Source organism: Aquarana catesbeiana, linkage group LG06 (assembly GCF_042186555.1).
Source record: "Aquarana catesbeiana isolate 2022-GZ linkage group LG06, ASM4218655v1, whole genome shotgun sequence".
Lineage (NCBI taxonomy): Eukaryota > Metazoa > Chordata > Amphibia > Anura > Ranidae > Aquarana > Aquarana catesbeiana.
The window spans coordinates 375,537,847-375,565,578 of NC_133329.1; the positions used below are offsets into that span (position 1 = coordinate 375,537,847).

Here is a 27,732-nt window from a genome sequence, read left to right on the forward strand (position 1 = left end):
AAACTATGATCTCCCACATACAGAAACTTTCAGATATCTTCAAATTAAAAACTTTTTACTCAACAAAGCACCCTCTGATTCAAAATCACCAAGTTTCTCTATATTCGAACAAGCTTGTAAATCTGATCCACATAAACGTGGTCTCATTTCCAACTTATATACCCAATTGCTATCACATATTACCTCTACTCCCCCAACCTATACTACCAAATGGGAAACAGATCTCCAATTACAATCTGAAGACATAAATTGGTATCAAATATGGCAAGCAACAAAGTCTGCCTCCCTGAATATAGAGGCACTTGAAAGCAATTATAAGGTACTCACAAGATGGTACTTAGTCCCTGCCAGAATATCTAAATTCTCTCCACAATATCCTTCCCACTGCTTTCGTGGCTGCTCTATTCCGGGGAAACATGCACATGGTGGGATTGTAATATTGTCAGATCCTTTTGGTAAGAAGTATTTAATATTCTTTCCATAATGTTCAAAGTTATATTACTGCCTGATGCAACTACTGCACCCCTGAATAGTAAACCACATGCCTTGTCAAACCACCAATTTAAACTCATGCTCTTTGTAACAACAGCAGAAAAACAAGTCATAGTGAAAGCCTGGAAAACAGATTCACCTAATATATCATCAGTTGAACAAAGAGTTACCCAATCCTTAATTCATGCAAAAACACAAGCAATCTATCTCGACAATAACAAAAATCTAAATTCGAAGTCCTGTGGAAACCATGGATTGAACATTTCCTACCACCGGTCTTTGCCGCCTCTTTACTACTCCCTTACTTCCCGAGTATACTGACCCCCTCTGGAGACATACCCCATTTCTCATCCCAATGTCTCTTCATCATAACATTAACTAAGCTTATTCTTCTTTTAACACTAGTTATTTTACTATAGTAGGAGTCTTCTGAAATATTACTCATATTTCCAGTTAACGCCAAGCCAATTTGCAGGAACTTGGCCCTGGAGAACTTACCTATTTCTCCCGATCACTCCTAATTTACCATCCCATACATATTTTGATCTTTACTCAAACCATAGGTACAATATTCTACTGAATTTTTTCTATTTTCCATACTCATTACTAAAATAAGTGTATCTTAATTTCAGTCATATATGTTACCAGTAACATTGTATCATCTAATAATTTTACCTTATATCTTATTTTAATGTATATTGCTAATGAAACTTAATTATTATTATTTTCTGTTCCTTCAAATATTGTATTTCAACGTATGATACTAATTTACAACTATTGTTTAAACTCATGAAAACATAATAAAAACCTGAATGAAATGAAAAAAAAAATCCCAAGCTTTGAACATCTCACGGAGCACTGTTTAATTCATCATCTGAAAATGGAAAGAGTATGGCACAACTGCAAACCTACCAAGACATGGCCGTCCACCTAAACTGACAGGCCAGGCAGGGGTTTTTTAGCAGGGGTTCCCTAAGACCTCAAAATTATTTAAAGGGTGCCTTCAGGATAAACAGACTGATAAAGACTGACTTAAGCTGGCCAAACATTACACAATGTTCTTATTAAATTTCCATTATATTTACCTTCAACTATGTAGTGCAAGGGCCTACCTAACTGCATTCAAATTAAAAGTGTTTAGGTTTGAACTCACATTATATGGTTTTAGTAAATCTAAAGGAAAATTGAACAAGAAAATTGTAAAATGTATTGCCCAAACTTTGCTGATGTGGCATAAATATTTCCCCAAATGGCCATGCGTGTGTGTAAATCAAATTAGTAATTTGGTTGTTTCAGATTCATAAAAAAAAGAGCTTCTACTGGTAGTGAGTAGGGACAATGGATGTTGTTCTCCTGCTCCCAAGGACTCTTAGCACTGTTAAGGCCAATGGTCAAGTTATTTGAAGGTGCATAAGATGTCAAAGTATTCTGTGCTACCTGCTGTGTTTGTACTTGATTTAAATACATCTTCCCAGTCACTGGTTCGCTCTATGGACTGTGTTGTTTTTTTACAGCGTTTGAGATTCATGATAAGGTTTTGTACCAAAGAACAAACATGAGGTCTTTTTAAAAAAATTAACGTTTTTAAAGAAAATTTTTAAAAAAGGTGATATGTAATGAGCAGTAAAGCACAGCAACTAATCATGTTTCTACAAAATGAAATCAGATTGGTGAATGTTGAACTCATTGGTTGATATACAATAACTTACTGTACTTTAAAGATGGCTTTTTTGGCTTATTGAATATGCTGAATAAAGTTGATATATTCTCTATAAATAACAAAAAAATATAAAAATGAGCAAAATAAGAAACTGTATGGGGAAACATTTTATTATTTTTTTTCTGAAAAAACATTGTTTTATTCAAAGTTTGGATATTTTGAAGTTCATTTTATCTGATCTTTAACCATAAAGGGGCAGGACAAATCAGAATGGACTATTGTAAAAATATAACAGGTGATAAACCAGATAATAATAATAATAATAATAACACTGCTGTGAAGTGTGTCTGTACCTCTACTTGGGAGATTCAGCCACTCTCTTTGTCCCGGTGACCATTGCCTCTGGACACAAGTGATGTAAAATTTTACATTCGTTTCAGGAAAATAGGGGAAATCTTTTACTGAGAACATATTTTCCTTTCACTTTGGTGAGATTTCCTCTAATTTCCTGCTGTGTCTCTGAAACCTCACCAATGAGACAGAGATAGCACAAAATAAACAGAAAAATATGTTGGCTTTGGATACATTGTAACAAGTGCAAAGATGACCTAGACATTTACAGAGACTGGACGAGATTGTAATGTAACTTCAGTGTAAATTTTCTTTGTCTGTTTCCTGAAGTTTGGATTTTTTAAGACTAGCATCCAAAGATTCTCCCAAAATTTGAACAAATTTGAAGACATCATGAAAAGTGTTGTAGAGCGGAACTGGTGCCACCCGTAAACGATTGGGTTCCCGCATATCACACTGTAAAACAAATGACATAAGACATATGTATGAAATACAAAGTTTAAGATAAGAAAAAAGTGTGGCATTGCGCATTCTTAGAAATGCCAGATCACCAGGGGAAAATTGTTTATTCCCCATGATATACTATAGACAGCAATGCCCCATATTCTATTGACATTGCTCAAGTTAAAAATCAAAATAATACATTATAGCAAACTGCGTGCCAAATTCAGCAGCCTACCATCAATATATTATTAATTATAATAAATTATTATTAATTAACCCCTTCACGCCGATCTAACACATATATGCGGCCTCACTGGTTGGGCTTTTTTCCGTGGTGCCGCATATATGTGTATCTGTCTTTGTGCTGCAAGCGCGCCGCACAGCACGCTCTCATCACAGAGACCAGGGTCTCAGCTGCAGCCCCGAGTCCCGTACTGACAATCAGGACCTGTATCTCCCGTTTTTTGGGTCATCTGATCACTGTGATAGCCTCTAATTGTCTATCTCTGTGAATGGAGGGGAGAGATACATTGTATACATTGTATTGTGTGTGTAAATAAAAAAAACAAAAAAACAAAAATAAATTAAATATAGCTAGATCAAGGTTTGATCTAGGTCAGTGCCAGGGTTAGTGTTTAGGTCAAGTAAGGGTCATAGGTCATGGTCAGTATATTTTGGGCAGGATTTTTTTTTAAAGCATTTTTTTAAATTAGTATCAGTGTCAGAGTGTTTTAGGTAGGATAAAAAAAAGAAAAAAGCAATATTTGCATTATTGTTTTTGTGCTGTACTACAGGTACAAACAACAACTAACAAACACATATGTGGTATTGCTGTGATAATCTAGAGCAGGAGAATTTATTTTGTGCTGTTCTTTGGTGGAAGGTTATTGTAGTAGCAAGAAATATACAGCTACATTTAAAAAATAAATTATATATATTTTTTACTATTTTGGGCCAGTTTTTCAATGATAATAAATAATTTAAAACATTAAAAAAAAAAAAACTCAGGAGGTATCCATTACCATTTACCACTAAATAAAAGGCTAATTTTTCCTGCAAAAAACAAGGTATAATCTACCTGGATGCACAAAGTAGTTAGGATGATATGTACGATTTTATTAACACATGTCAAAATTGCAAAATTGTGCTTAGGCATTTCGATTTGTTTTACCCTTAGGTGCGAAGGGGTTAAACATAAAAAAAATGTTTGCGCTTGGTGAATAAATGGATTGACAGCATGCAGCAAGCAATTGCAATAGCAATTGTAACAAGGCCTAAAACAAAAGCAAAACAAAAAATAGGTGCGCAATCCTTTAGAAGTGCCAAATCAAAAAAAACTTCCATAAATAATCATACATATTTATTAAATAAAGTGTGCATATATGAAGTGAAAATGAAAAGAAATAGTGATTATTCTTCAAAACGTGTAACAGTGAACAAATGAAATGTTAACCAAGTCCATAATGAATATTGCAACCATAAAAATGGCTTTCCAGTAGATCCCTTCATGTCTCACACCATCAAGTGTCTCAGCAGTGTTAATTTCATTGACTAAAATATTTTCGTCTACTAAATTAATATTATTTTAGTCGACTAAAATACGACTAAAACTAAAACAATTGAGATGACTAAAATGTGACAAAAACTAAAGTGGCATTTTAGTCAAAAGACTATGACTAAAACTGCATTGAAATTTGACATCAAAATTAACACTGCACTACCACATAAGAATATGTAGAGGGTGTCTACTAAACTGCTAAAAGAACAAAAAAATATATATATAAGAACAAGGCTTATTTTTTTCTTGATATTTAGTGTTGGTAATATATTCAGGTAATATGTTTTCTTATATTTTCAAGTTGTACTTCTGCTTGTCAAATAGCAATATTTTTGTTTGTACATGAAACTTGGTTTTATTTATAAAGACGTTATACAGTGCCTTGGGATTGGGATTTTATGTGATAGGCCAACACAAAGTGGCACATAATTGTGAAGTGAAAGGAAAATAATAAATGTTTTTCAAAACTTTTTACAAATAAATACGTGAAAAGTGTGGTGTGCATTTGTATTCAGCCCCCCTGAGTCAATACTTTGTAGAACCTCCTTTCACTGCAATTACAGCTGCAAGTCTTTTTGGGAATGTCTCTACCAACATTGCACATCTAGAGAGAGTGAAATTTCCACCCATTCTTCTTTGCAAAATAGCTCAAACTCTGTCAGATTGGATGGAGAGCATCTGTGAACAGTAATTTTCAAGTCTTGCTACAGATTCTTAATTGGATTTAGGTCTGGACTTCGACTGGGGCATTCTAACACATAAATATGCTTTGATATGCATTGTAGCTCTGGCTGTATGTTTAGGGTTGTTGTCCTGATGGAAGGTGAACCTCCACCCCAGTCTCAAGTCTTTTGTGGACTCTACGTTTTCTTCTAAGATTGTCCTGTATTTGGCTCCATCCATCTTCTCATCAACTCTGACCAGCTTCCCTGTCCGTGCTGAAGAAAAGCATCCCCACAACATGATGCTGCCACCACCATTTTTCTTGGTGGGGACGGTGTGTTCAGGGTGACATGCAGTGTTAGTTTTCCGCCACACATTCTTCCACATGTTTGCTGTGTCCCCACATGGCTTCTCACAAACTGCAAATGGGACTTCTTATGGCTTTCTTTCAACAATGCCTTTCTTCTTGCCACTCTTCCATAAAGGCCAGATTTGTGGAGTAAACGACTAATAGTTGTCCTGTGGACAGATTCTCCCACCTGAGCTGTGGATCTCTACAGCTCCTCTAGTGTTACCATGGGCCTCTTGGCTGCTTCTCTGATTAATGCTCTCCTTACCCGGCCTGTCAGTTTAGCGGAATCAGCCATGTCTTGGTAGGTTTGCAGTTGTACTCTTTCCATTTTCGGATGATGGATTGAACAGTGTTTTGTGAGATGTTCAAAGCTGGGGATATTTTTTTAATAACCTAACCCTTCTTTAAACTTCTCCGCAACTTTATCCCTGACCTGTCGGGTGTGTTCCTTGGTCATCATGATGCTGCTTGTTCACTATGGTTCTCTAACAAACCTCTGAGGGCTTCACAGAACAGTTGTATTTACAGTATACTCAGTATACTCAGGTGGACTCTATTTACTAATTAAGTGACTTCTGAAGGCAATTGGTTCCACTAGATTTTATTTAGGGGTTTTACACGCCAAATTTTGAAGACCATTAATCATTTTCCTTCCACTTCACAATTATGTGCCACTTTGTGTTGGTCTATCACATAAAATCCCAATAAAATACATTTACTTTTTTGGTTGTAACATGACAAAATATGGAAAATTGCAAGGGGTATGAATACTTTAAGGCACTGTATATCGCAACGGCTAAATATGTATATGTAGGGCATGTTCAAACCTTAATACCATAAATAAAAATGTTATTGGATTTTTACTCCAGGAGTATATAATGAGTTTGGCAATTCTAAAGAAATGCTTAACCTCTTTCGTACTGCCCACCACACTTTTGCCGTGGCAGGGAAGCCCGGCTGCGCGAAACACCTTACCTGTATGTTGTTTCCTCTTTGGGGTCCCATGTGTGCGCGCGCGCTGCCGTCTACCCGCTCCCGCTGTGATTGGACACAGCGGGAGCCAATCAGTGGGTCCGGTGGCCGGGATGGGCGCTGGGACCCGCGGATTGATCGCTGGAGAGGTAGAACGGCAGTTTGCCTATATAAACGAAGCAGACCGCCATTCTGTCAGAGAGGAAGAGAGAGATTGTGTGTTCCTGGCGGAAAATTTGAGAACCTGCTAGCCAACATTTGTTGGCGGAAAGTCCGACAACAAATGTTCGATGGAGCATACACACAGTCGGACTTTCTGCCAACAAGCTCACATCCAACATTTGTTGTCGGAAAATCCAATTGTGTGTACGGGGCAATAGAGAACATGAGGAGGACCACATCATGTAATACAGCTGAAATTATTGTGCACTATTGTATAAAAGGGTATCCACAATGTGAAAGGATAGCACCAAGTCGGGTGGCATGATGATGTCACAGGTCAAGCCCAACCGATGCGTTTCGTCGCAAACAAGACATTGCCAGAGCTGGGTGCGAAGGGGTTACATTTGTAGAAATAAAGTGGTAATAAAATAAATGTTTAGAGACTCTTTAAGACAAGTTACCAGTAAGTTTACTTTTCTAAAGTTTGAAAAAAAAATTCTGAATGCCTTTGTTAAAGAAAAGAAAAAAAAAACCTATTGACATTGTTAATTGTCAAACACATTGGTGACATTGGACAATATGACGTACCGCGACTCCTCTTTTTTCCAGCTCCTCGTAAACAGCTTTTATGGGCAACGAAAAAGTCAGGGAGAGCTGACAACCCCGCTCCTCAATGCGAGAAGGCGTGATTATTTTTGCATAAGGTTTCTCGGGTTCAGCAATGTTTTCACTGTAATAATGTTTAATTAAATACTCCAAATAGCCCGTCAGTAAAACAGACTTCTTTCTTAAGGTCTTCATGCTGGTTTGATTGAAAACCTATATATAAAAGAAAAAACATTTAAATTGTAAATGAATAAACAACCATTTAAATCACTAAAGTCACAGAAGATAATGCAAAACAACAACTGTCTGTATTGCTCCACGGTAGAAGCTTTATCATGTTGGTATACATGAAAATCTACAAAATGAAAAGGTATATTAGTCGATAACCCATTACATAAAAAAAGAGCTCACTTGTTCCCAGAACAACACTGTCAAATATCATCCAAACATAAAAGTTGTCATCACCGTGTTGTAGCTCTTAAAATCTTCTTTATTACCATTCAACAGGAGTTACGCACAGAGAGAGCGTTGAGGTGTTTCAGCTTGGATATGCTTTAGTCATCTAGGCTGAAACGCGTCAACGCTCTCTCTCTGTGTGGGACTATAACTCCTGTTGGATCGTAATATATAAGATTTTAAGAGCTACAACACGGTGATGCTGACTTTTCTGCTTGGATATTAGTTGATAGTTTTGAGCCTGGAATCACCTTGGGTCGCGTGTTAGGGGTGTTCAGAGAGACAGCCCCCCACCTGAATTTTAAAAACACAGCCAGACAGGGATGCTTTGCTTCATGGCCAGGGCACTTTTTAACTCGAGATGCAGAGTTTGATAGGTGGCACTGCCTGTCAAAATTACCCATTGAGTTCAATGGGGCCACACTACAACTGTGAGGCAATCATTTGGCTCGCAGTTGCATCATGGTCCTGTAATGTAACACTTCTGTTTGGCAATTTAAAAAATGAAAACAAAAGAAATCAGGTGCTCAGGAGGCAGTAGCGCCTCCCGAACACCTGTCAGCCTCTGCTTTACTGCTTCACTGCAGATCACTTTTCAGAGGGCGGTAAGCATTCCTGCTAATGTTAAAGAAGCCTTAAATTGTTCATTCAGTAAAAACTAAAGCAGTCATAGAGTGTGGAAGGATAAGACTTTTCTTCTTTTTTCTTTTGTTTTCTGAGTTTCCGCTGGGGAAACTTTCTCTCATTTCCTGTGCTGTTCTCCAGGCCAGAGTTAGAGAAATCTCTTTGGGGGTACAGGTATCAAAAAAAAAAAAAGAAAGCGTTATACAAAAGTAAAAGAAAAAAATCACTTTAACCGGTTCCCGACCACCTCACGCAGATTTACTGTGGCAGATTGGCTCTCCTGGGCGAAATCCCATATGGGTACGTCCTTCCCTTTAGCGGCCACCAGAGGGTGCACGCATGCCGTCGGAGGCGTTGCCGGCAGGCACGATCGCCGACAGCCACGCGTGATTGCGTGCATGAGAGCCAGTACAGGGATTTGTGTGTGTAAACACACAAATCCCTGTGCTGTCAGGGGAGAGGAGACATATCGTTTGTTCCTAGTAAGTAGGAACAACGATATGTCTCCTCCCCTAGTCAGTCCTATCCCCATACAGTTAGAACACACTGAGGGAACACATATTTAACCCCTTGATCGCCCCCTAGTGTTAACCCCTTCCCTACCAGTTACATTTACACAGTAAACAGTGCATTTGTATAGCACTGATCGCTGTATAAATGTCAATGGTCCCAAAAATGTGTCTGATCTGTCCGTTGCAATGTCACAGTACTGCTAAAAATCACAGATCACCACCATTACTAGTAAAAAAAATAATAAAAATGCCATAAAAATGCCATAAATCTTTTTCATAGTTTGTAGACACAATAACGTTTGCGCAAACCAATCAATATATGCTTATTGTGACTTTTTTTACCAAAAATATTTAGAAGAATATATATTGGCCTAAACTGATTTGGGGTATATTTATTATAGCAAAAAGTACAAAATATAGTTTTTTTTTTTTTTAAATTGTCGCTCTTTTTTGTTTATAGCGCAAAAAACAAAAAAATGCAGAGGTGATCAAATAACACCAAAAGAAAGCTCTATTTGTGAGAAAAAAAGCATGCACATTTCGTTTGGGTACAGCATTGCATGACCGCACAATTGTCAGTTAAAGCAACGCAGTGCCAAATTGTAAAAACTGCTCTGGTCAGGAAGGGGGTAAAATCTTCTGGGGCTGAAGTGGTTAAACCCTTCTAAACTTTCCAAAAGTAGTCAAGAATCATCAAATCTGATCCTCCAGACAGATGAAAAATAGGGTCACCATCCGTCTGGATTTCATGGAGAGGATCGGATCAGATCGGATTGGATATTGGTGGATGTCACCACTGACATCCACCGCTCCATAGAGGTGAATGGAGGCTCCAATCAGATCTGCCTGAAAAACTGACAGGCAGGCCTGATGGGAAAGTCTGTGTGAAAGGGGCCTGAATCTAATCTCACTCACCTGTGTCACACCAGTTAGGTTGAGATAGTAGTGAAAGAGTAAATGCCTTTCAAAGTAATTGAAATTCCAAACTTAGAGAGTTTTTTTAAAAATTGGTGTCCCCATCAGAGGTTTTTCCTTCACTTCTTGCTCTAATGACAACTCTAAAAATGTGGATTTTCCCTTTACTTTCTGTCTTGGTGATAATAGTCACTAAAACAAACAGAGGGGTAAATCTCCTCTGCTGAGATGGAAACATCAATAAAAACGTGAAACTTTAAATAAAAGTAAAATAAATCGGACATCTTCAGAGTAGTTCTCTGGTATGTTTGTTACTTTTAAATTTTTAATCTGGCCTGCTTATTAATGCCCTTGGTCTCCTATAGTTATATATAAAAGGGGAGTTGGGACTTTAAATGAAGCGGTTGGAATGCGGAGGGTTAAACAATGTTAATTTAATAATCATAGTAGATATAGTACAAGGATTTCACCTATATACACACATATATAATTAGCATAAAAATGAAGCATATAGTATGGAAAAATACATGCAATAGATATAATCATGCTAGGTAGATGGTAGTTGAAATAATATTGGTATAGGGCAACAGTGATCTAGGGTGCCAACGGTGGCATGCCCGGTAACTGGAATTATAATCGCATAATCATGATAATGATCATAGTAGGTGCCAGAAATGGCATGCCCGGGACCTGGTAGCTGGAATTATAATCGCATAGTAATGATAATAATCATAATAGGTGCCAGGGGTGGTGTGCCCGGGACCTGGTATTAGAATAACATAAGTGTAGCTTGACGCGTTTCGTGGATGGTTTTCTCCACTCATCAGGAGCTGATGCAGTGCGATCCTGTAAGATATACACATATAGTAAACCTCCATCTTAATAGAGAGGAATGGAATAAATATATTCACAAAATAGTTGGTCAAAAAACACACACTTACCAACCCTGGCACTGAGTGCAACGCACGACAGACGGCACGGAGTGGTCTTCTATAGTTTAGCATTCCAAACTTTATTTCCCATGTGCTAGGTTTGCCCACCTCTGCTGTTGTTAGTAACCAGGTCTCGCTGGGGAGATTTCCCTTTACTTCCTGTCCTGGAGATGTAACAGGGAACTAGAGGAAATCTCACTAAAGTGAGGGAATCCCCATCTCAGACAGATATCACTGGAACAACTCGAACATCGGGTGTTCGCCCGTTCACCGAATTTAGAAAAATATGGGCCGTTCACAGGAAATTCGAGCACCCGCAGAAAGCCCCATTATGCACTGCAAGATTGTCAATGCGAGATTGCAGTGCATTGACGACTGCTGATTGGCCAAAGCATGCACCTGACCTGCATGCTTTAGCCAATCACAGCCCGCTCTGCTGTGAGAGCCATGATTGGAAGGCAGGGTGAGAGAGGAGAGAGAACATCTCACAGTAAGTTGCACCAACACTACACTAACACCAGTACACATAGGCACACTTGTCACCCCCTGATTAACCCCCTATTACCCCCCCCCCGTTACCCCTTCACTCCCTGTCACAGTGTCACCCAGTGCAGTTGTCAGGTTTTTAACTGATCACTGCACTGGTGTCATTTGTGACACTAATCAGCGTTAGGGCAGTTAGTGGTAGGCCCAGGTAGCTTTAGGGTACCCCTTAACCTCCCTAATAAAAGTTTAACCCCTTGATCACCCCTTTCACCAGTGATCACCGTATTAGTGTTACAGGTGATGCTGGTTAGTTTGTTAGTTTTTTATAGCGTCAGGGCACCCGCCGTATATTACCTAAATAAAGGTTTATCCCCCTGATCACCCAGCAGTTGATAACAGTTAGGTTTTAGCGTCAGTCAGGGTCTGTGTCGCCCTGGGCAGCGTCAGATTAGTGCCAGTAGCGCTAGTAGTATAGTGTCTGAACGGATCAATATCTGATCAGATCTATACTAGCGTCCCCAATAGTTTAGGGTTCCCAAAAATGCAGTGTTAGCGGGATCAGCCCAGATACCTACTAGCACCTGCGTTTAGCCTCTCCGCCCAGCCCAGCCCAGCCCACTCAAGTGCAGTATCAATCGATCACTGTCACTTATAAAACACTAAACTCATAACTGCAGCGTTCGCAGAGTCAGGCCTGATCCCTGCGAACGCTAACAGTTTTTTTTGGTAGCGTTTGAAGCAGTCGCTGACAGTCAGGTGCTTTTTTTCCTGTGAGTCTCACTAGTGTACCAGTAAATTTAGGTACATAAGGTACACTAGTGAAGAGGCCTACACGTTTCTGAGCATGACAGATAAGAGTGAAGAGGAAGTCACTCATCTGTCATATTCAGGCTCAGAATACGATCCTGTAGACAGCAGCGGCACCCTGACAGATAGCTCTGACGACGGAATTGTGGTCCCTGCCAAGGTCAGGCGTACCCGACCCTATTCTTCTGCTGTTGTTGAGGTTCAAGAACCGCAGGGCTCTCATATGGAGCAGAGAGCCAATACTAGTACCGCTCATCCTTCTGGTGAACTGGCAAGCACCAGCGGCCTAGTACATCCTGGTCGTAGTCAAACCAGCACTGCAGGATCACGTGGTGACGTGGCGAGTCCCATAAGTGCAGTTCAAGCTGGTGAGGTGGCTAGCACAACTAGTGTCCCGCTGCCACCAAGAAGACAAAGACAGGCCCGTCAAGCCCATAGTGCCCTTCCTGCTGCATTTGCCAATCCGAATTGGGAGCCCACCATTTCTGCAGCACCTGTACTTCCCCCATTCGCTGGCCAACCTGGAATTCAGATGGAAACGTCACTTGATTTTTATTTGCTGTTTTTCACAGAAGATCTCTATAGATCTATTGTGGACCAAAGCAATTTATATGCTGGTCAATTCATCACCGCTAATCCCCAGTTGACCCTTGCCAAGGACTGGAAACCTATTACGGTTTCCGAATTTAAGACCTTCCTGGGCCTATCCCTCCTAATGGGCATAGTTTAAAAAAGTGAGTTGCGGTCATATTGGTCCACTGACCCAATTCACCATATGCCCGTGTTCTCTGCCTCCATGACCATGACACGATACGAGCAGATCTTGCGGTTCATGCACTTCAATGACAATGAACTGTATCGTCCTTAGGGTGACCCTGAATACGATCGACTCTACAAAATTCGGCCCCTCGTAAACCGCTTCAACCAACAGTTTGCAGCCTTGTTTACTCCTGATCAAGTTGTTTGCATTGATGAGTGTCTGATTACGTTTTCTGGCCGCTTGTCATTCAAACAGTATCTTCCCAGCAAGCATGTCAGATATGGGGTCAAGATGTATAAGCTCTGTGACAGGGCCACAGGCTATACATATAGTTTTGTGGTTTACGAGGGAAGAGATAGTTACCTAGAGCCGGAGAACTGCCCAGACTACATAGGGAGCGCTGGTAAGATTGTGTGGGACTTGGTGTCACCCTTATTCGGATATGGGTAAGACTTGTATGTGGACAATTATTACACAAGCGTGCCACTTTTTAGTCACATGGAATTGGAGTATGTGGCACCGTGCGATCTAATTGCAGGGGCTTACCCCAGCGGCTTGTAGATTCCCATCTTAGGCTGGGGAGAGAGCCTGTTTAAAATGTAATAATTTGCTCATTGTGAAGTGGAGGGATAATAATAATGTTTTTGTTTTGTCCTCCCTTCATGCAGACACGATGTTCCAAATTCAAACGGCGACTGGTGTTGTGGAGAAACCCCTCTGTGTCCACGAATACAACCTTAACATGGGAGGGGTGGACCTCAACGACCATTTGATGGCACAGTACTTAATTGCCCGTAAGGCCAGACGCTGGTACAAAAAAGTGTCTGTATATTTATTCCAATTGGCTCTGCTGAACGCTTATGTGCTATACAAAGCGTCAGGGCGAACTGGATCCTTCCTTAAATTGCAGGAAGAGATCATCACAGCCCTTCTGTTTCCAGACTGTGCTGTGGCCCATCTTCCCAATGTTAATGCAGTGAGCCGACTGCATGGGAGGCATTTTCCGTATGTCCTCCCTGGTACCCCTACCAATCGATCACCTCAAAGAAGATGTTGTGTCTGTAGCAAGCACGGATTTAGGCATAACACTCGCTATTGTTGTCCCTCCTATCCTGACCAACCTGGTCTCTGAATGTTTTGAACACTACTACACACTAGTGGAGTATTAGCGTAGGGTACAGCATTTCACAGACTAGGACACACTTACACAGGGTCTCCAAAGAAGCCATTGCATTTTTAGAGACCCAAACCTGAAACTGTTACAACTGTTACAGTTACAAATATAAGTGTAAAAAAAAATTGAAAAAAACAAAAATAAATAAAGTAAAAAAGCCAAAAATAGTTGTCGTTTAATTCTTTCTCTATTTTCTCTCTATTGTTCTCTCTCTGGTGTTCTGCTCTGTTTTACTGTATTTTTTAACTACAATGTTTTATTGTTATTATGTTTTATCATGTTTGCTTTTCAGGTAATTATTTTATACTTTACTGTTTACTGTGTTTTGTTGTTAACCATTCTTTTATTTTTAGGTACGCTATTCAGTTGCAGCACTGATTTATTTATCTTGACAGCAACAGCGTTTGCTCTCATGATACATAAATCAGTGACTCCAGCACTGTAGGAGATGATTTCACCACTACAGTTAAAAAAAAACAAAAGCGCATATATGCTGAAGTAGGGGTGGAGGGGCGATTTGCACCTAATGTTAGGGGCAGATTGTCCCCATGCTTCGGCATATATTTTTTACTCTTTTTTTTTGGCACAGATTGTTGTTGTTTTATTGAGTTAATGTTTTATTGTTACCACTGTTTGCTTTTCAGGTAAGCAATTCAGCTGCAGCACTGATTTATTTATCTTGACAGCAGCAGCGTTTGCTCTCAAGATACATAAATCAGCGACTCCAACGCTGTAGGAGGTGATTTCATTACCACAGGTAAAAAAAAATGGTGTATGCCCATCATTAGAAGTAGGCGGATGCAGGGCGGTATTCTAATGGTGGACATACCCACCGATAAATCTCTTTTTTCATTCAGCCCACAGGCTGCATAAAAAAAAAGAATGTTACAGTATATGCCCAACAAGGACCAGCAATGTAGTGGTATGTTGCTGTACTTTGAGTGGTTATACCAAAATGATTGTTCTTTTCAGCCAGTAGTCAGCTTTTATGTAAAAGCAATCCTAGAGGCTAATTAGCCACTAGACTGCTTTTACAAGCAGTGAAAGGGAACACCCCCGCCATCTTCCATGGTTTTCTTGGGCTCTCCTGTCCCACCGGGGGAACCTGAGAATGCAGCCGGTGGTTCCGCCAGCTGACCGTAGAGCTGATCAAAGAATGGCTCCAATCATCTCTACGGCCTAAGAAACTGGAAGCTACAAGCATTTCATGACTTTGGTTTTGCCAGATATAAACAGCACCATTGAGAAAACATCTGATCACACCGATCTTGGTGTGGACAGATGCTCTGAGGGCAGAGGAGAGATCTAGAGTCTAATAGACCCCATTAAAAAAAAAAGTACCTGTCATTACCTATTGCTATAATAGGGGATATTTACATTCCCTGTGATAACAATAAAAAAAAAAAAAACTAAAGGAACAGCATAAAAATAAAATAAAATAAAATAAAAAAGCAAAATAAATAATAATAAAAAAAGCACCCCTGCCCCCCCCCCTGCTTGCGTGCAATAGCAAACGCAGCGTCGGTCTCGTGTCATATGTAAACAGCAATTGCACCATGCATGTGAGGTATCACTGCAAATGTCAGATTGAGGGCAGTAATTTTAGCAGTAGACCTCCTTTGTAAATCTAAAGTGGTAACCTGTAAAAGCTCTTAAAGGATTTTCAAAATGTATGTAATTTGTCACCGCTGCACGGTTGTGCGCAATTTTAAAGCATATCATGTTAGGTATCTATCTACTCGGCATAAGATCATCTTTTATATTTTACCAAACATTTGGGCAATGTAGTGTGTTTGAGTGCATTCAAATTTTAAAAAAGTGTTTTTTTCCCAAAAAAATTGCGTTTGAAAAATCTCTGCGCAAATACTGTGTGAAAAAAAATTGCAACACCCACCATTTTAATCTGTAGGGCCTTTGCTTTAAAAAATATATAATGTTTGGGGGTTCAAAGTAATTTTCTAGCAAAAGAAAAGTATTTTTTCGTGTAAACAAAAAGTGTCAGAAAGCTTCTAATGTTGTGCATAAAATACCAGGACAGATCACAATTCCCCCAAATGACCTCTTTTTGGAAAGTAGACACCCCAAACTATTTGCTGATAGGAATGTTGTCCATGGAATATTTTATATTTTTCCACAAGTTTTGGGAAGATTACAATACTTTTTTTTTTTTTTTTTCAGACAGTTGTCACTAAATGATATATTGTTCAAACATGCCATTAAGTTTATTGTATTTTTTTTATAACAAAAAGTAGAAAATATCTTTTTTTTTTCAACATTTTCAGTCTTTTTTCATTTATATTGCAAACAATAAAAACCACAGAGGTGATCAAATACCACCAAAAGAAAGCTCTATTTGTGGGGAAAAAACGACGCAAATTTAGACGAGGATTTAGAGAAGATCCCTTTGCAGTTTGCGAGAAGCCATGTGGGGGACACAGCAAACATGTGGAGGAAGATTCTCTGGTCAGATGAAACCAAAATTTAACTTTTTGGTCTAAAAGCAAAATGCTATGTGTCTTGGAAAACTAACACTGCACATCACCCTGAACACACTATCCCCACTGTGAAACATGGTGGTGGCAGCATCATGTTGTGGGGATGCTTTTCTTTAGCAGGGACGGGGAAGCTGGTCAGAGTTGATGGGACGATAGATGAAGCCAAATACAGTCAAAGGAGAAGAGTACAATCAAAAAAAAGAAAAAACATAAAAGGGGATGGAATTTATAATCTAAGCAAACAAACCCTTTCGGAGGCTAAAATTAAAATTTTAGACAAGGGTTTGAAGTTTGCTCCCCCATGTGGACTGAACAAATTTCAAACCTACATGGAATTCACAAATACGTTTGTAAAGTGAATATTAAGCGCTGTCTTCTTTCTAACCCTATTAAAGAGAACAGGGTAATTTCAGGAGATATACGACATTCAAATTTGTCAAATGCCTCTTTGTTCAACCCCCCAGGAGGGCTGGCCCCGTCCCTTAAGGTATTTCGAGACGTGGTTCTCAGAGATCTTGATGCAATTAAAATACAAAACGTAAAAATGCAAAGAGATTTAGAGCAGGGACTTGATATGCTCTGCACTAATAAAGAATTGGTTATCCGCCCCGCTGACAAGGGGGATTGTAATACTGGATAAAAGGGATTATGTTATAGAAATGGAACGTATATTGGTAGATAGGGAGACGTACACAGTGCTGAGGAAGGATCCTAGTAGAGAATATAAATTGAAACTAGACTGAAAAATTTCTAGAGGTTTCAAAGAGGGTATAGTAAACAAAAAAGAAAGATTATTCCTGATTCCTAGTGCTCCATGCACACATGTAAAATATTACTTGCCCAAGGTTCACAAAAATTTGACCTGCCCCCCTGGATGTCTGATAGTCAGTGGAATTGATTCCGTAATGTCCTGGGTGAGCAAGTATATTGTCTGCTATCTGCAACCCCTGGTCCAAAGAATGCCATCATAAATTAAGGACACATGACATATTATTAATATCCTGTCCAATTGCCACACAAGGACAGGGATGTGGCTTGTGTCAGCCGATGTGACCTCATTGTATACAATTATACCTCATGCAATGGGTCTATCGGCGGTAGAATTTTTCTTGGACAGGGATTCAGGTTTGTCCAGAAAGCAGATAGAATTCATTATGGAATTGCTTGGCTTTGCGGCATCCCACAATTATTTTTGGTGGGAAAATCAGTTTTACCACCAGGATAGGAGCGTACCTATGGGCGACAAATATGCCCCTCGTTTGGCCAATCTTTTTATGGCCAAGTGGGAGGAGGATGTCATCTATGCCCATCAGAGACCCGAACTGGTCCTGTGGGAAAGATATATAGATGACATCCTCCTCCTTTGAGATGGAGATGAAGACAGCCTTAGGGACTTCATGGAATCCCTTAATAATAACGATAGAGGCACTGTATTGAATTTAGCAGAGAGGAGGTGCATTTCTTGGGCCTAAGGATAAGAATGGAGTTATATGGGTTGATCTCCTTGACTTTTTTCAAACCTACTCATAGGAAGGATTACATACATTCCCTTGCACAGCTGCCATCATAAAACGTGGCTGAGGGCTGTCCCCAATAGACAGTTTACAAGGTTGAGACGGAATTGTACTAAGATGGAGGAATTCAAAGAACAGACGAGGGTACTTGCTAAAAGATTTGTCAATAAAGGTTATGAAGTTAATTCCCTCAACGAATTAGTCGATCAGGTCCAACAGACCGATAGGAGCTTATTACTAAGGATTTGAATGACTGGGGAGGATGTAGAGGGCTCATAAGAGCCGTTTTTACCTTTTATTAACAGTTATTCGACACAACACTGGAGGATAAAAAAAACGTATCCAGAAACATTGGCACATTTTGTGTAATGATAAAGTTCTTGGATCCTCATTACCCACAAAACCACAGGTAGTTTTTAGAGGGCTTCCTTCACTTAAGGATCAAATTGTCCCTATCTATTTATCAATGTAGGAAATGCCAAGTGTCTGCTATCAATGGCTGTCAACATAGAAACGTTAAAGAAATCACAGCCACTAGCTCTTCACGCACTTTTAAAATAAAACCTTTTATCACCTGTTCTACTACGGGGGTGGTCTGTTTGCTACAATGTCCTTGTGGACTAGAATATGTGGGCAGGACTAAACAGGCATTTCAGTTGAGACTAAATGAGCATAACAACATTAGGAAGGGCTTTCCGAAGCATTCTGTATCAAAACATTATGCTTTGGCCCACAATAAAGAACCTAATAACACTATATTCTTTGGCATAGACAGATATACTACACAGTGGAGGGGTGGCTCACTAGTAAGGGGATCTCACAATTAGAGATGAAATGGATTTTTAAGGTAGGAAGTATTTCCCCTTTGGGCCTTAACGTGGATGTAGACATCAATGCCTTTGTAGATAACCCATAATTATCAAATTTAGGGGGTTATTATTATTTAATTTTGGAATGATATATTTTTTAGAATGATATTATTTTAAAATGTAATCCATGTTTTGTAGTGAGTTTGCTCTGAATGTACAATATGCACACTGTATATACCATTATGTACACTTTTGAGATAATAACTGGACCCCAGGAGGATATTTATCTAGCTTTAAATAATAGGTTTTATATTGAATCAAAATATGAATGTGGATTAGGTTGAATCTAATTCGTATTAGATATATTTCTCCTTTTCTCCTTTTATTTTATGGAATTTTTCATAACATCATTATAGCTGGTTTGCCTACAGAGGGCAACTGTAGAATATCCCTGGATAGACATTCGGCCTAGGTCCGTTTTTTTGTGTATATAAATAATTTTTTAGGGGACTAACTTTGGGAGCGATATAGCTATTGGTAAACCAATTGCGTAATTTTGTTGCTTTCTTATATGGTCAACATTTTAGAGATAATGAATTTACTGAATGTTAGAATATCAATGGTGTCCAGCTTGATCTCAAAAGGAGGCTTGACACTTAACTAAACCCTGGGTAGTGAAACGGAGACTTGTTTTTTTAACTGTGCTCTCGGATATCAAAACGAGGCTTGGTTTGTTTTTATGTTTAAAAAGCGATGACGCAGTACGTCGCCCGTGCCCCAGGATGACTCAATCTTTGACGAAACTATTAGGGCGGACGATGTGCTGACGTCATCGCGGCTTACGAGTCCTGGAAGCGCGGGTGCTCGTTTTTTTACCGGCCGGTGTTGTTATCTGTTTCTTTGTGTATGGAGATGTTTTAAGCAATAAAGTGTTGGATTTACACGATGTGGAGCATTTTTTATTTCTTCTGAGTGGGACACCTCTGGACAGCTGGAAGAGAGAGAGAGAGATTGTCTGCTGGACCATTGATCGCTGACCAGATTACAGTCTAAAGGCCCTGGCAGGGTAATCAGCCACAAGCGTCACTGACCTTTCATAGGTCCAGTGCATCTGATAAACAGGCATTTCTTACTTCCGGAGGTGGTAACATATGGTGTCAACAATACAAGGGACTCAAAAAGATTAGAGTGTGCCTATGGACTAAAAGTTCAAATATTTTGACACTCTTGTTTTTTACCCTGTTTTTGCACCCTTCTCCTTTTCCTCTTATACAGGACTGTACTATACTGGATATTTACGTTTTTTTTTGTGCAATTTACGTACAATTTTGTGCAAACCTCTTTTTCCAACAAGGAGGGCTTGTAAACATTGGACAATTGATGCACATGCTGAGACGTTTTGATAATGATATGCGCAACTCTGTTGTTTTTATGTTGTTTTTGTGATATCACACATTAGAGTTGCTGCGGTTTTATTTGTGATTTATTTTATTTTTTGAAAGTGTGTTTTTTTCCCTCATACACATACTTAGAAGAAAACCTGTTAGACTGTAAAAGACTTGAGACTGGAGCTGAGGTTCACCTTCCAGCAGGACAACGACCCTAAACATACAGCCAGAGCTACAATGGAATGGTTTAGATCAAAGCATATTCATGTGTTAGAATGGCCCAGTCAAAGTCCAGACCTAAATCCAATTGAGAATCTGTGGCAAGACTTGAAATCTGCTGGTCACAGACGCTCTCCATCCAATCTGACAGAGCTTGACCTATTTTGCAAAGAAGAATGGGCAGACATTTCACTCTCTAGATGTGAAAAGCTGGTAGAGACATCTCCAAAAAGACTTGCAGCTGTAATTGCAGCGAAAGGCGGTTCTACAAAGTATTGGCTCAGGGGGGCTGAATACAAATGCACGCCACTCATTTCAGATATTTTTTTGTAAAATATTTTGAAAACAATGTATCATGTTCCTTTCACTTCACAATTATGTGCCACTTTGTGTTGGTCTATCACATAAAATCCAAATAAAATACATTTAGTTTTTTGGTTGTAACATTATTATTATTATTATTATTATTATTATTATTATTATTATTATTATACAGTATTTATACAGCGCCAACAGTTTGCACAGCGCTTTACAACATGAGGGCAGACAGTACACTTACAATACAAATCAATACAGGAGGAATCAGAGGGCCCTGCTCGTTAGAGCTTACAATCTAGAGGGGAGGGTCGAGTGGAAACAAAAGGTAATAACTGTGGGGGGTGAGCTGATGGAGAAAATTAAAAAACAGTTGTTAGGTGTGGGTAGGGTAGGCTTCTCTGAAGAGAAGGGTTTTCAGGGATCGTCTAAAAGCTAATAGAGTAGGAGATAGAGGAGTAGAGTAGGAGATAAGTGGACAGATTGGGTTAAGGCATTCCATAGGATTGGAGGATTGTAACATGACAAAATGTGGAAAATTTCAAGGGGTATGAACACTTTAAGGCACTCTATATCGCAACGGCTAAATCTGTATCTGTAGGGCACAAACCTTAATCTGTTCAAACCTTAATACCATAAATAATATGTTATTAGATTTTTACTCCAGGAGTATATAATGAGTTTGGCAATTCTAAAGAAATGCTTAACCGTTTTCGGACTGCCCACTGCACATTTACAGCTGCGCGACAACAAGGTGCCTGTATGTTGTTTCCTATTCGGGGTCTCAGGCGCGCGCTGTTGTCGACCCGCTCTTGCTGTGATTGGACACAGTGGGAGCCAATCAGTGGGTCCCAATAAAATACATTTATGTTTTTGGTTGTAACATGACAATATTTGGACATTTTCAAGGGGTATGAATACTTTTTGCACTGTGTATGTGTGTATATATATATTTGTACTGTATATAGCTTAGATGTAAAGGACTGGACTGTTACATTCTGTATGTTGTGTTCTATTTCTATATTACATACCCTGGAGTCGGACCACTGTAATCTCTATTCTGTGCCATACGCTACATACTTTAACTGCTGAACTGTGAACTCTGTAAACTATGTTGTAGGACTCTTGAGTTCTGTACACTGTACATACATATGTACAAAAACACTCCTTACATAGAGGATGTACTGTGTATATATTTTTTTACAAAATGATATAGATCTTTCTTTTAACGAAAAAAAATATATATAAAGAGCAAACTGCGAGATCCATTGCCTATTCCTGGATGTTTTTCCTTGCAGCCCTAAAGTACTGTACGATCTATACTACTGATTGCACCGGGAGCTGGGACCTAGTCAGCGATGGCGAGATCCATTCTGCAGAGGTTCTACAGCAGCAATTAGCAACTGCCGTGCCAAAAAGGGTAAAAATCGCCCATAAAAAAGTGAATCACTGAGCGCTTAACTCTCATTGTCAGAGGCTCCCCACCGCGGGTTTAATGACAGAGACACATAGCAGCGATGTAGTGACATAAGTTCATAAACTGAAAACCCTGTAGCCTAACTGTGATGAGCTGCAGCTTAAAAAAAATATGATTTTTATAGAGCCTTTTTACAGTGAGGTACTTTGCACAAATGATCCCCTGGTGAGGAGTTTTCTATCTGTACTTGGATTCCCAGGTCAAATTTGCCTAATTTAGCAGCTAAAATTCATGCAGAAAGCTTTCAGGTTTCAGCTTAACAGCTTCTGTTGTTACAGATGAAGCATTAAGTTGCAATGTAGAAAATTATACAAACAATCAGTGCTCAGAAACAATATAAATGGCTTCTCTCTAAATGCGTTTTAAACGGAGCTTCTAGAGTGGGGAAAGTTAATTTGTTCTGTTGTGTCCTTGGAATTTGTGTTGTGACTCTGTAGAGACATACGTGTAAGGGAACATGCAGCATTGACACCTGCCAACAGGCAGAGAGGGATATTTATGAGTGAGCAGGGCGCCTTTATCTGCACAAAAAACAAAAGGAAGCATTTAAAGAGAAAGACCAAGCAAAAACATGGAGAATGAATAAAAACTTTGCTAGCAAGCAATTATGACCATTGGTAATGGGCATTTTCTTTCCATGTACTTTTTATGGGTTATAATAAGGACAGATTTCTTCCTTTTTTTTATTTAGGTAAATATAAGTTATTACACGTGAATATTATTTATTCCCATCAGAGCCGGGACAAGGGATGGGCAGGAGGGACGACTGGGCACTGTGGTATAATGCCAGGTGCAGGGGCACCACAAGGTGATTTTGGGGGGGGGGGGTGATTTGTGTTGGGAGGGGGGATTTGGGGGGCGGCAGAAGGTAAGAATTATTCTAGGATGGAGAATTTGAGGAGGTGTGCTAGGAGTGATGATTTGGAGGGTATTTGTGTTGATAGGAGGGATGGAGGAAGATGATTTGTGCTAGGAGGGTTTTGGTTTGCTAGAAAAGATAATATGGGGGGGGGGGTAATTTGTTCTAGGAGGGGAATTTTTGGGGGGAAGGGGACTTGTGCTAGTAGGGATGTTTGGGGGAAATTTGGGGATTGGGGGGAAGGGGGATTTGTGCTAGGATAGAGGTTTGAGGAAGGTGAATTTGTGCTGGGAGGGGGATCTAAAGTGTGTGTGTGGGGGGGATTTGTGCTCAGAGGGGAAATTTGAGGGTTTAAGGATTTGTGCTAGGAAGGGGGATTTTTTTTGGGGGGGGGAGGGGGGATTGTGCTGGGAGCATATACGGAACGATTAGATTTGAGCTTGGAGGATGGGGGGGATTTGTGCTAGGAGGGTGGATTTGTACTGGGAGGAGGGGGAATTAATGCTTAGGGGGTAAGCATCCAGATTAGTGCATGAGGAGGGTTTTTTTTGCTGACACATAATGCTCATACATCTGCGGGGTTGAAATTTGGCATGTTCGCCTTGGGCTCTGGATGACTTTGTCTCAGCACTGATTCTCATATCCAGCCAATGGGTGAAGAAGATTGTATTTTCACATGTTTTCCAGCCTCAACCAAGTTGATGCAAAAAAAAGGGGTTTTTGAATTACCATAAATCCTTTTTGTTGGAACATATTACGGGACAGAGTATTCAGGTACATAGGGTAATGCTAACTTTTGGAGATTCAACACTGGCAAAGCTGTAGGACAGCCCAGTATTACCTCTTCATGTACAATGGTTTATTGTAAACGCTGAACTCCTGCTTCTCCTGATGAGGAAATCAGCGTTAAAAACTTACCTAAGCTGCTTTTTTTTTTTTTAAACCAGTTTAGGCGAGTTTAGTAGCATTTGGTGTTCTGGGGTTAATTTAATTGGCCATAATTTTAATTTATGCTCCCCATTGAAATTAATAAATGCTGAAGTGCTAAGGCGTTTAGGCATGTTTGGTGTTTTAAATGCCAGTAAACTCTTGTCCTGAAAGCGGTTTTTGTGCTTTCAGGGAAATGCCAGTAAACTCAGTTGCCTGTAAACTCCTCTAAACTATGCTGTGTGCATGGACACATAGGATAACATAGAGGAGAACTTAGGGGCTTCAGAAAAAATGCCCAACTACTTCTAAATGTCAGTTTTGCAGCTGCAGTGTACATGAGACCTTACTGCCAGCATGTTTCAGTTTTGTTGGCAAGCAGTCATAGGAGTTAAAAATCACAATTTCTTAACAGTACATCCTGTATGAAGGCCTTCACTAAGGAATGAAAGGCAAATGGTTTCTGGAAAAGAACAGGAGATACGAACCTTGATAGTGTTAAAGACCAAAATGTGATTCAGACCAGACTGTAGAAAAGACAGGTTTCATCCAAAAGGAGAAATTCCTGGGATAGAATTCCTGGTCTTGCCTAGAGAGAAATACACTTTGCAAGTGTGATGGTAGACTTTGCAAAGTTAAAGCGGGGGTCCACCCACACCGCCAAATAAAAAAAAATATTAAAAGCCAGCAGCTACAAATACTGCAGCTGCTGACTTAATACATGGCCACTTACCTGTCCCAGGGTCCAGCGATGTCGGCAGGCGACGCCGAGAATCCGCTCGGTTCTCGGCAGCTGCCGCCGCCATCCTAGGTGAGGGAATCGGGAAGTGAAGCGTTGTGGCTTCACTTCCCGGTTCCCTACTGCGCATGCGCGAGTCGCGCTGCGCGTCCCAAGTGGTCCCCGCTCTCTCCTGGGAGCTGTATGTTTCCCAGGAGACAGCGCGGTGGGGACGGGAAGAGGTGTAGACTCCCATGGGAGTCTATGCCGGAAGTGGGTGCAAATACCTGTCTTAGACAGGTATCTGCACCCCCCTCCCCCCTGAAAGGTGCCAAATGTGACACCGGAGGGGGGGAGGGTTCCGAAAAGTGGAAGTTCCATTTTTGTGTGGAACTCCGCTTTGATTTCTTAGCTGTCAAGGAATGACTGAATCTGATAGGTCCCAGACCCTCAGAAACTAGGTTATAACAGCCAGGCCATTAATGCTAATGACCTAGAAGCAAAGTGGCAAACTGATCCTTGGGGACAGAGAATATCAACTATCTAGGAGGACCATCAGAGAGTCTGCCAGGAATCTGATAAGATCAAAGTACAGTATCCTATATGGCCAGTTTGGTACAATGAGAATCAGTGGAATATAACAGGGGAGGAATGAGCTTCAGAAGGAACTTCCACAAATATGAGGACCATCCATCATTGATGATGCAATTCCAAACCATTAGGAGAAAAGATATTTCCCAACTCTAATCCTGATCTTGTGACCCACCACAGCAGTCAAGCTTGATCCCGCTGGTCAGATGTATGGAATGATCCAGAGACTGCACCTTCAAGCAGCCCCCAAAATGTCCACTGGCCTGCTTGCATTTGGCGAGTGGAAATTAGCAGAGGGCGAGTGTGGAACAGAGGCAGACTGGGCTGACAGTTTCCTGGCTGATGGCTTCTGGCAGAAGCGGTGCGGCCATCAGAGCAGCCCGGAGGGGTGTTTCCTGCCTCCGAGCCACTCTGATGTCCTGTACAAAAGGCCACACCCCTCTAGGTTTTCTCCCGCTGAGATGTACTATCTTTTGTATCGTGTCTGCAATCCCTGACCATCTCTTGTATCATGCTTGCAGTCTTTGACCATTTCTTGGTTCGGGTTTGCAATCTATGACCATCTCTTGTATCATGTCTGCACTCTCTGACCATCTCTTGTATCATGCCTGCAGTCTCTGACCATCTCTTGTATCACGTCTGCAATCTCTGACCATCTCTTGTATCATGTCCGCCATCTCTGACCATCTCCTGTAGTATGCCTGCAGTCTCTGGCCGTCACCTGTAATATGTCTGCAATCACTGACCATCTTTTGCATCATGTCTGCAATTTCTGACCATTTCTTGTCTTATATCACGTCTGCAGGCTCTAAGGGGAAGCCTGGAGAGGACTCACGAGCGGGAGCGCTGCCGGGATGGGGTTCACGGAGCAGAGCAGTCAGACATGTGTGGACTGCGGAGAGGGGAATATAGGATAGACACAGCGCTGCCAAACTGGAACCCTGAGAGGACCGTCTGACTGAGCTTTGCACTGTGCACCTGAAAGGAGGTCAGTGACAGCACCACAAGGCCAGTCTGGGGGGTCACTGATGCATGAGGTAGTGAATACAGTAAGGTAAGGGGGGGCACTGATATAAAGGCTCTCCCTTATATCAGTTACCCCCCTTACCTTAGTGTATTCACTCTGCAGAAGGTGGTCTGTAGTCACCAGAGTCCCCACCACATAAGAGTTCCCGGCGTTCCCCCTTAAATCAGTGTCCTCAGAGTTCCCGTTTACATTAGACTCTGCAGGAATCCCCCTTATAGTGCAAAAGGGGAACTCTGTGGACCCTGATGTAAAGGACAATGCTGCAGACCCTGATGTAAGTGGGAACTCTAATGTAAAGGGCAAAGCAGTGAACTCTGATGTAAGGGGGGGCTCTGGTGACCTGAGACCACCTTATATCAGAGTTCCCCTTTACACCAAAGTCTGCAGCATTCCCCTTTACATCACGATCCACAGCATTCTCCTTTACATCAGAGTTCCCCTTGCACTGCTAGGGGGAATCCTGCATACTCTGATATAAAGGGGAACTCTGTGCTGGTTGGGTTATATTAACCTGACCTTTATGTAAATGAAGAATCATGGTTTTTGACTTTTGTTATAACTTAAACACATTGCTAATAGCATTAGCTACACGTTTGTAGCTTAAAGGGGTTGTAAAGGTAAACATTTTTTCACCTTAATGCATTCTATGCATTAAGGTGAAAAAACTACTAACAATACCGCCGTCCCCAGCCCCCCCGTTTTACTTACCTGACCCCTCGAAATTCGGCTGCTCGTTCACGTCCTCGATTCCGCTGCTCAGCCTGGCCGCTGATTGGCTACAGTGGATGGATTGGAAGCAGCGCAGCCATTGGCTCGCGCTGCTGTCAATCACATCCAATGACGCGGCGCGCTGGGGGGCTGTATCACGGGAGCGTGCCCGCAATAACTAACCACCATGCGAGGGAGCTCGCATTAAGGTGGTTAATTATTGCGGGGAGGAGCTGAGACAGCCGCCGAGGGACCCCAGAAGAGCAGGTTCGGGGCCACTCTGTGCAAAACGAGCTGCACAGTGAAGGTAAGTATAACATGTTTGTTATTTTTAAAAAATAAAAAAAATACCTTTACAACCCCTATAATTTTTGATAATTGCACTGTTTTGCACAATGGCCAATTTTATGTACTTTTTTACTTTTCTTTTTTTTTTCTTCACTGTTAGTAAAAGTCATGTTTTTTGCCAGTAAAAAATTGGTGTGGTTTGTAAATTGTGGGCATCCTGTCAGTAAATTTCACTTCGGGGGGTTGACAACACTGAACCCTACCCATGTGATGTACCTGTCCTGTAGTCTCTTCCCTGTGCTACTAGAAGTCAATGATCTTGCAATTGGGTCATAATGCAGCTCAGATCTTAACAATCTTTCTTTTTCCTACAGGAGAAAAGTAAAATAATGGGTCATTCTCTATAGGGGTGCGGAAGTTTAAGAGGGAAAAATAAAAAATAAGAATTGCCCAGGGATGAGCTTTAAAAAT

The 27,732-nt window shown here is 40.6% G+C and overlaps 1 protein-coding gene across 2 annotated transcripts in view; it reads right to left on the reverse strand.

The window, feature by feature from the left end:
• Positions 1-2,314: 2,314 nt before the first annotated feature.
• Positions 2,315-27,732, reverse strand: part of KYNU (kynureninase) — a 244,663-nt gene continuing 219,245 nt past the window's right edge. For both annotated transcript variants that reach the window (XM_073634233.1, XM_073634234.1), the window contains exons 13-14: positions 7,243-7,473; positions 2,315-2,959 (exon numbers count right to left, since the gene is read on the reverse strand). In XM_073634233.1, the coding sequence (XP_073490334.1) occupies positions 2,801-2,959; positions 7,243-7,473 (390 nt within the window). In that variant the 3' untranslated portion in view covers positions 2,315-2,800. The remainder of the gene's footprint in view (positions 2,960-7,242; positions 7,474-27,732) is intronic.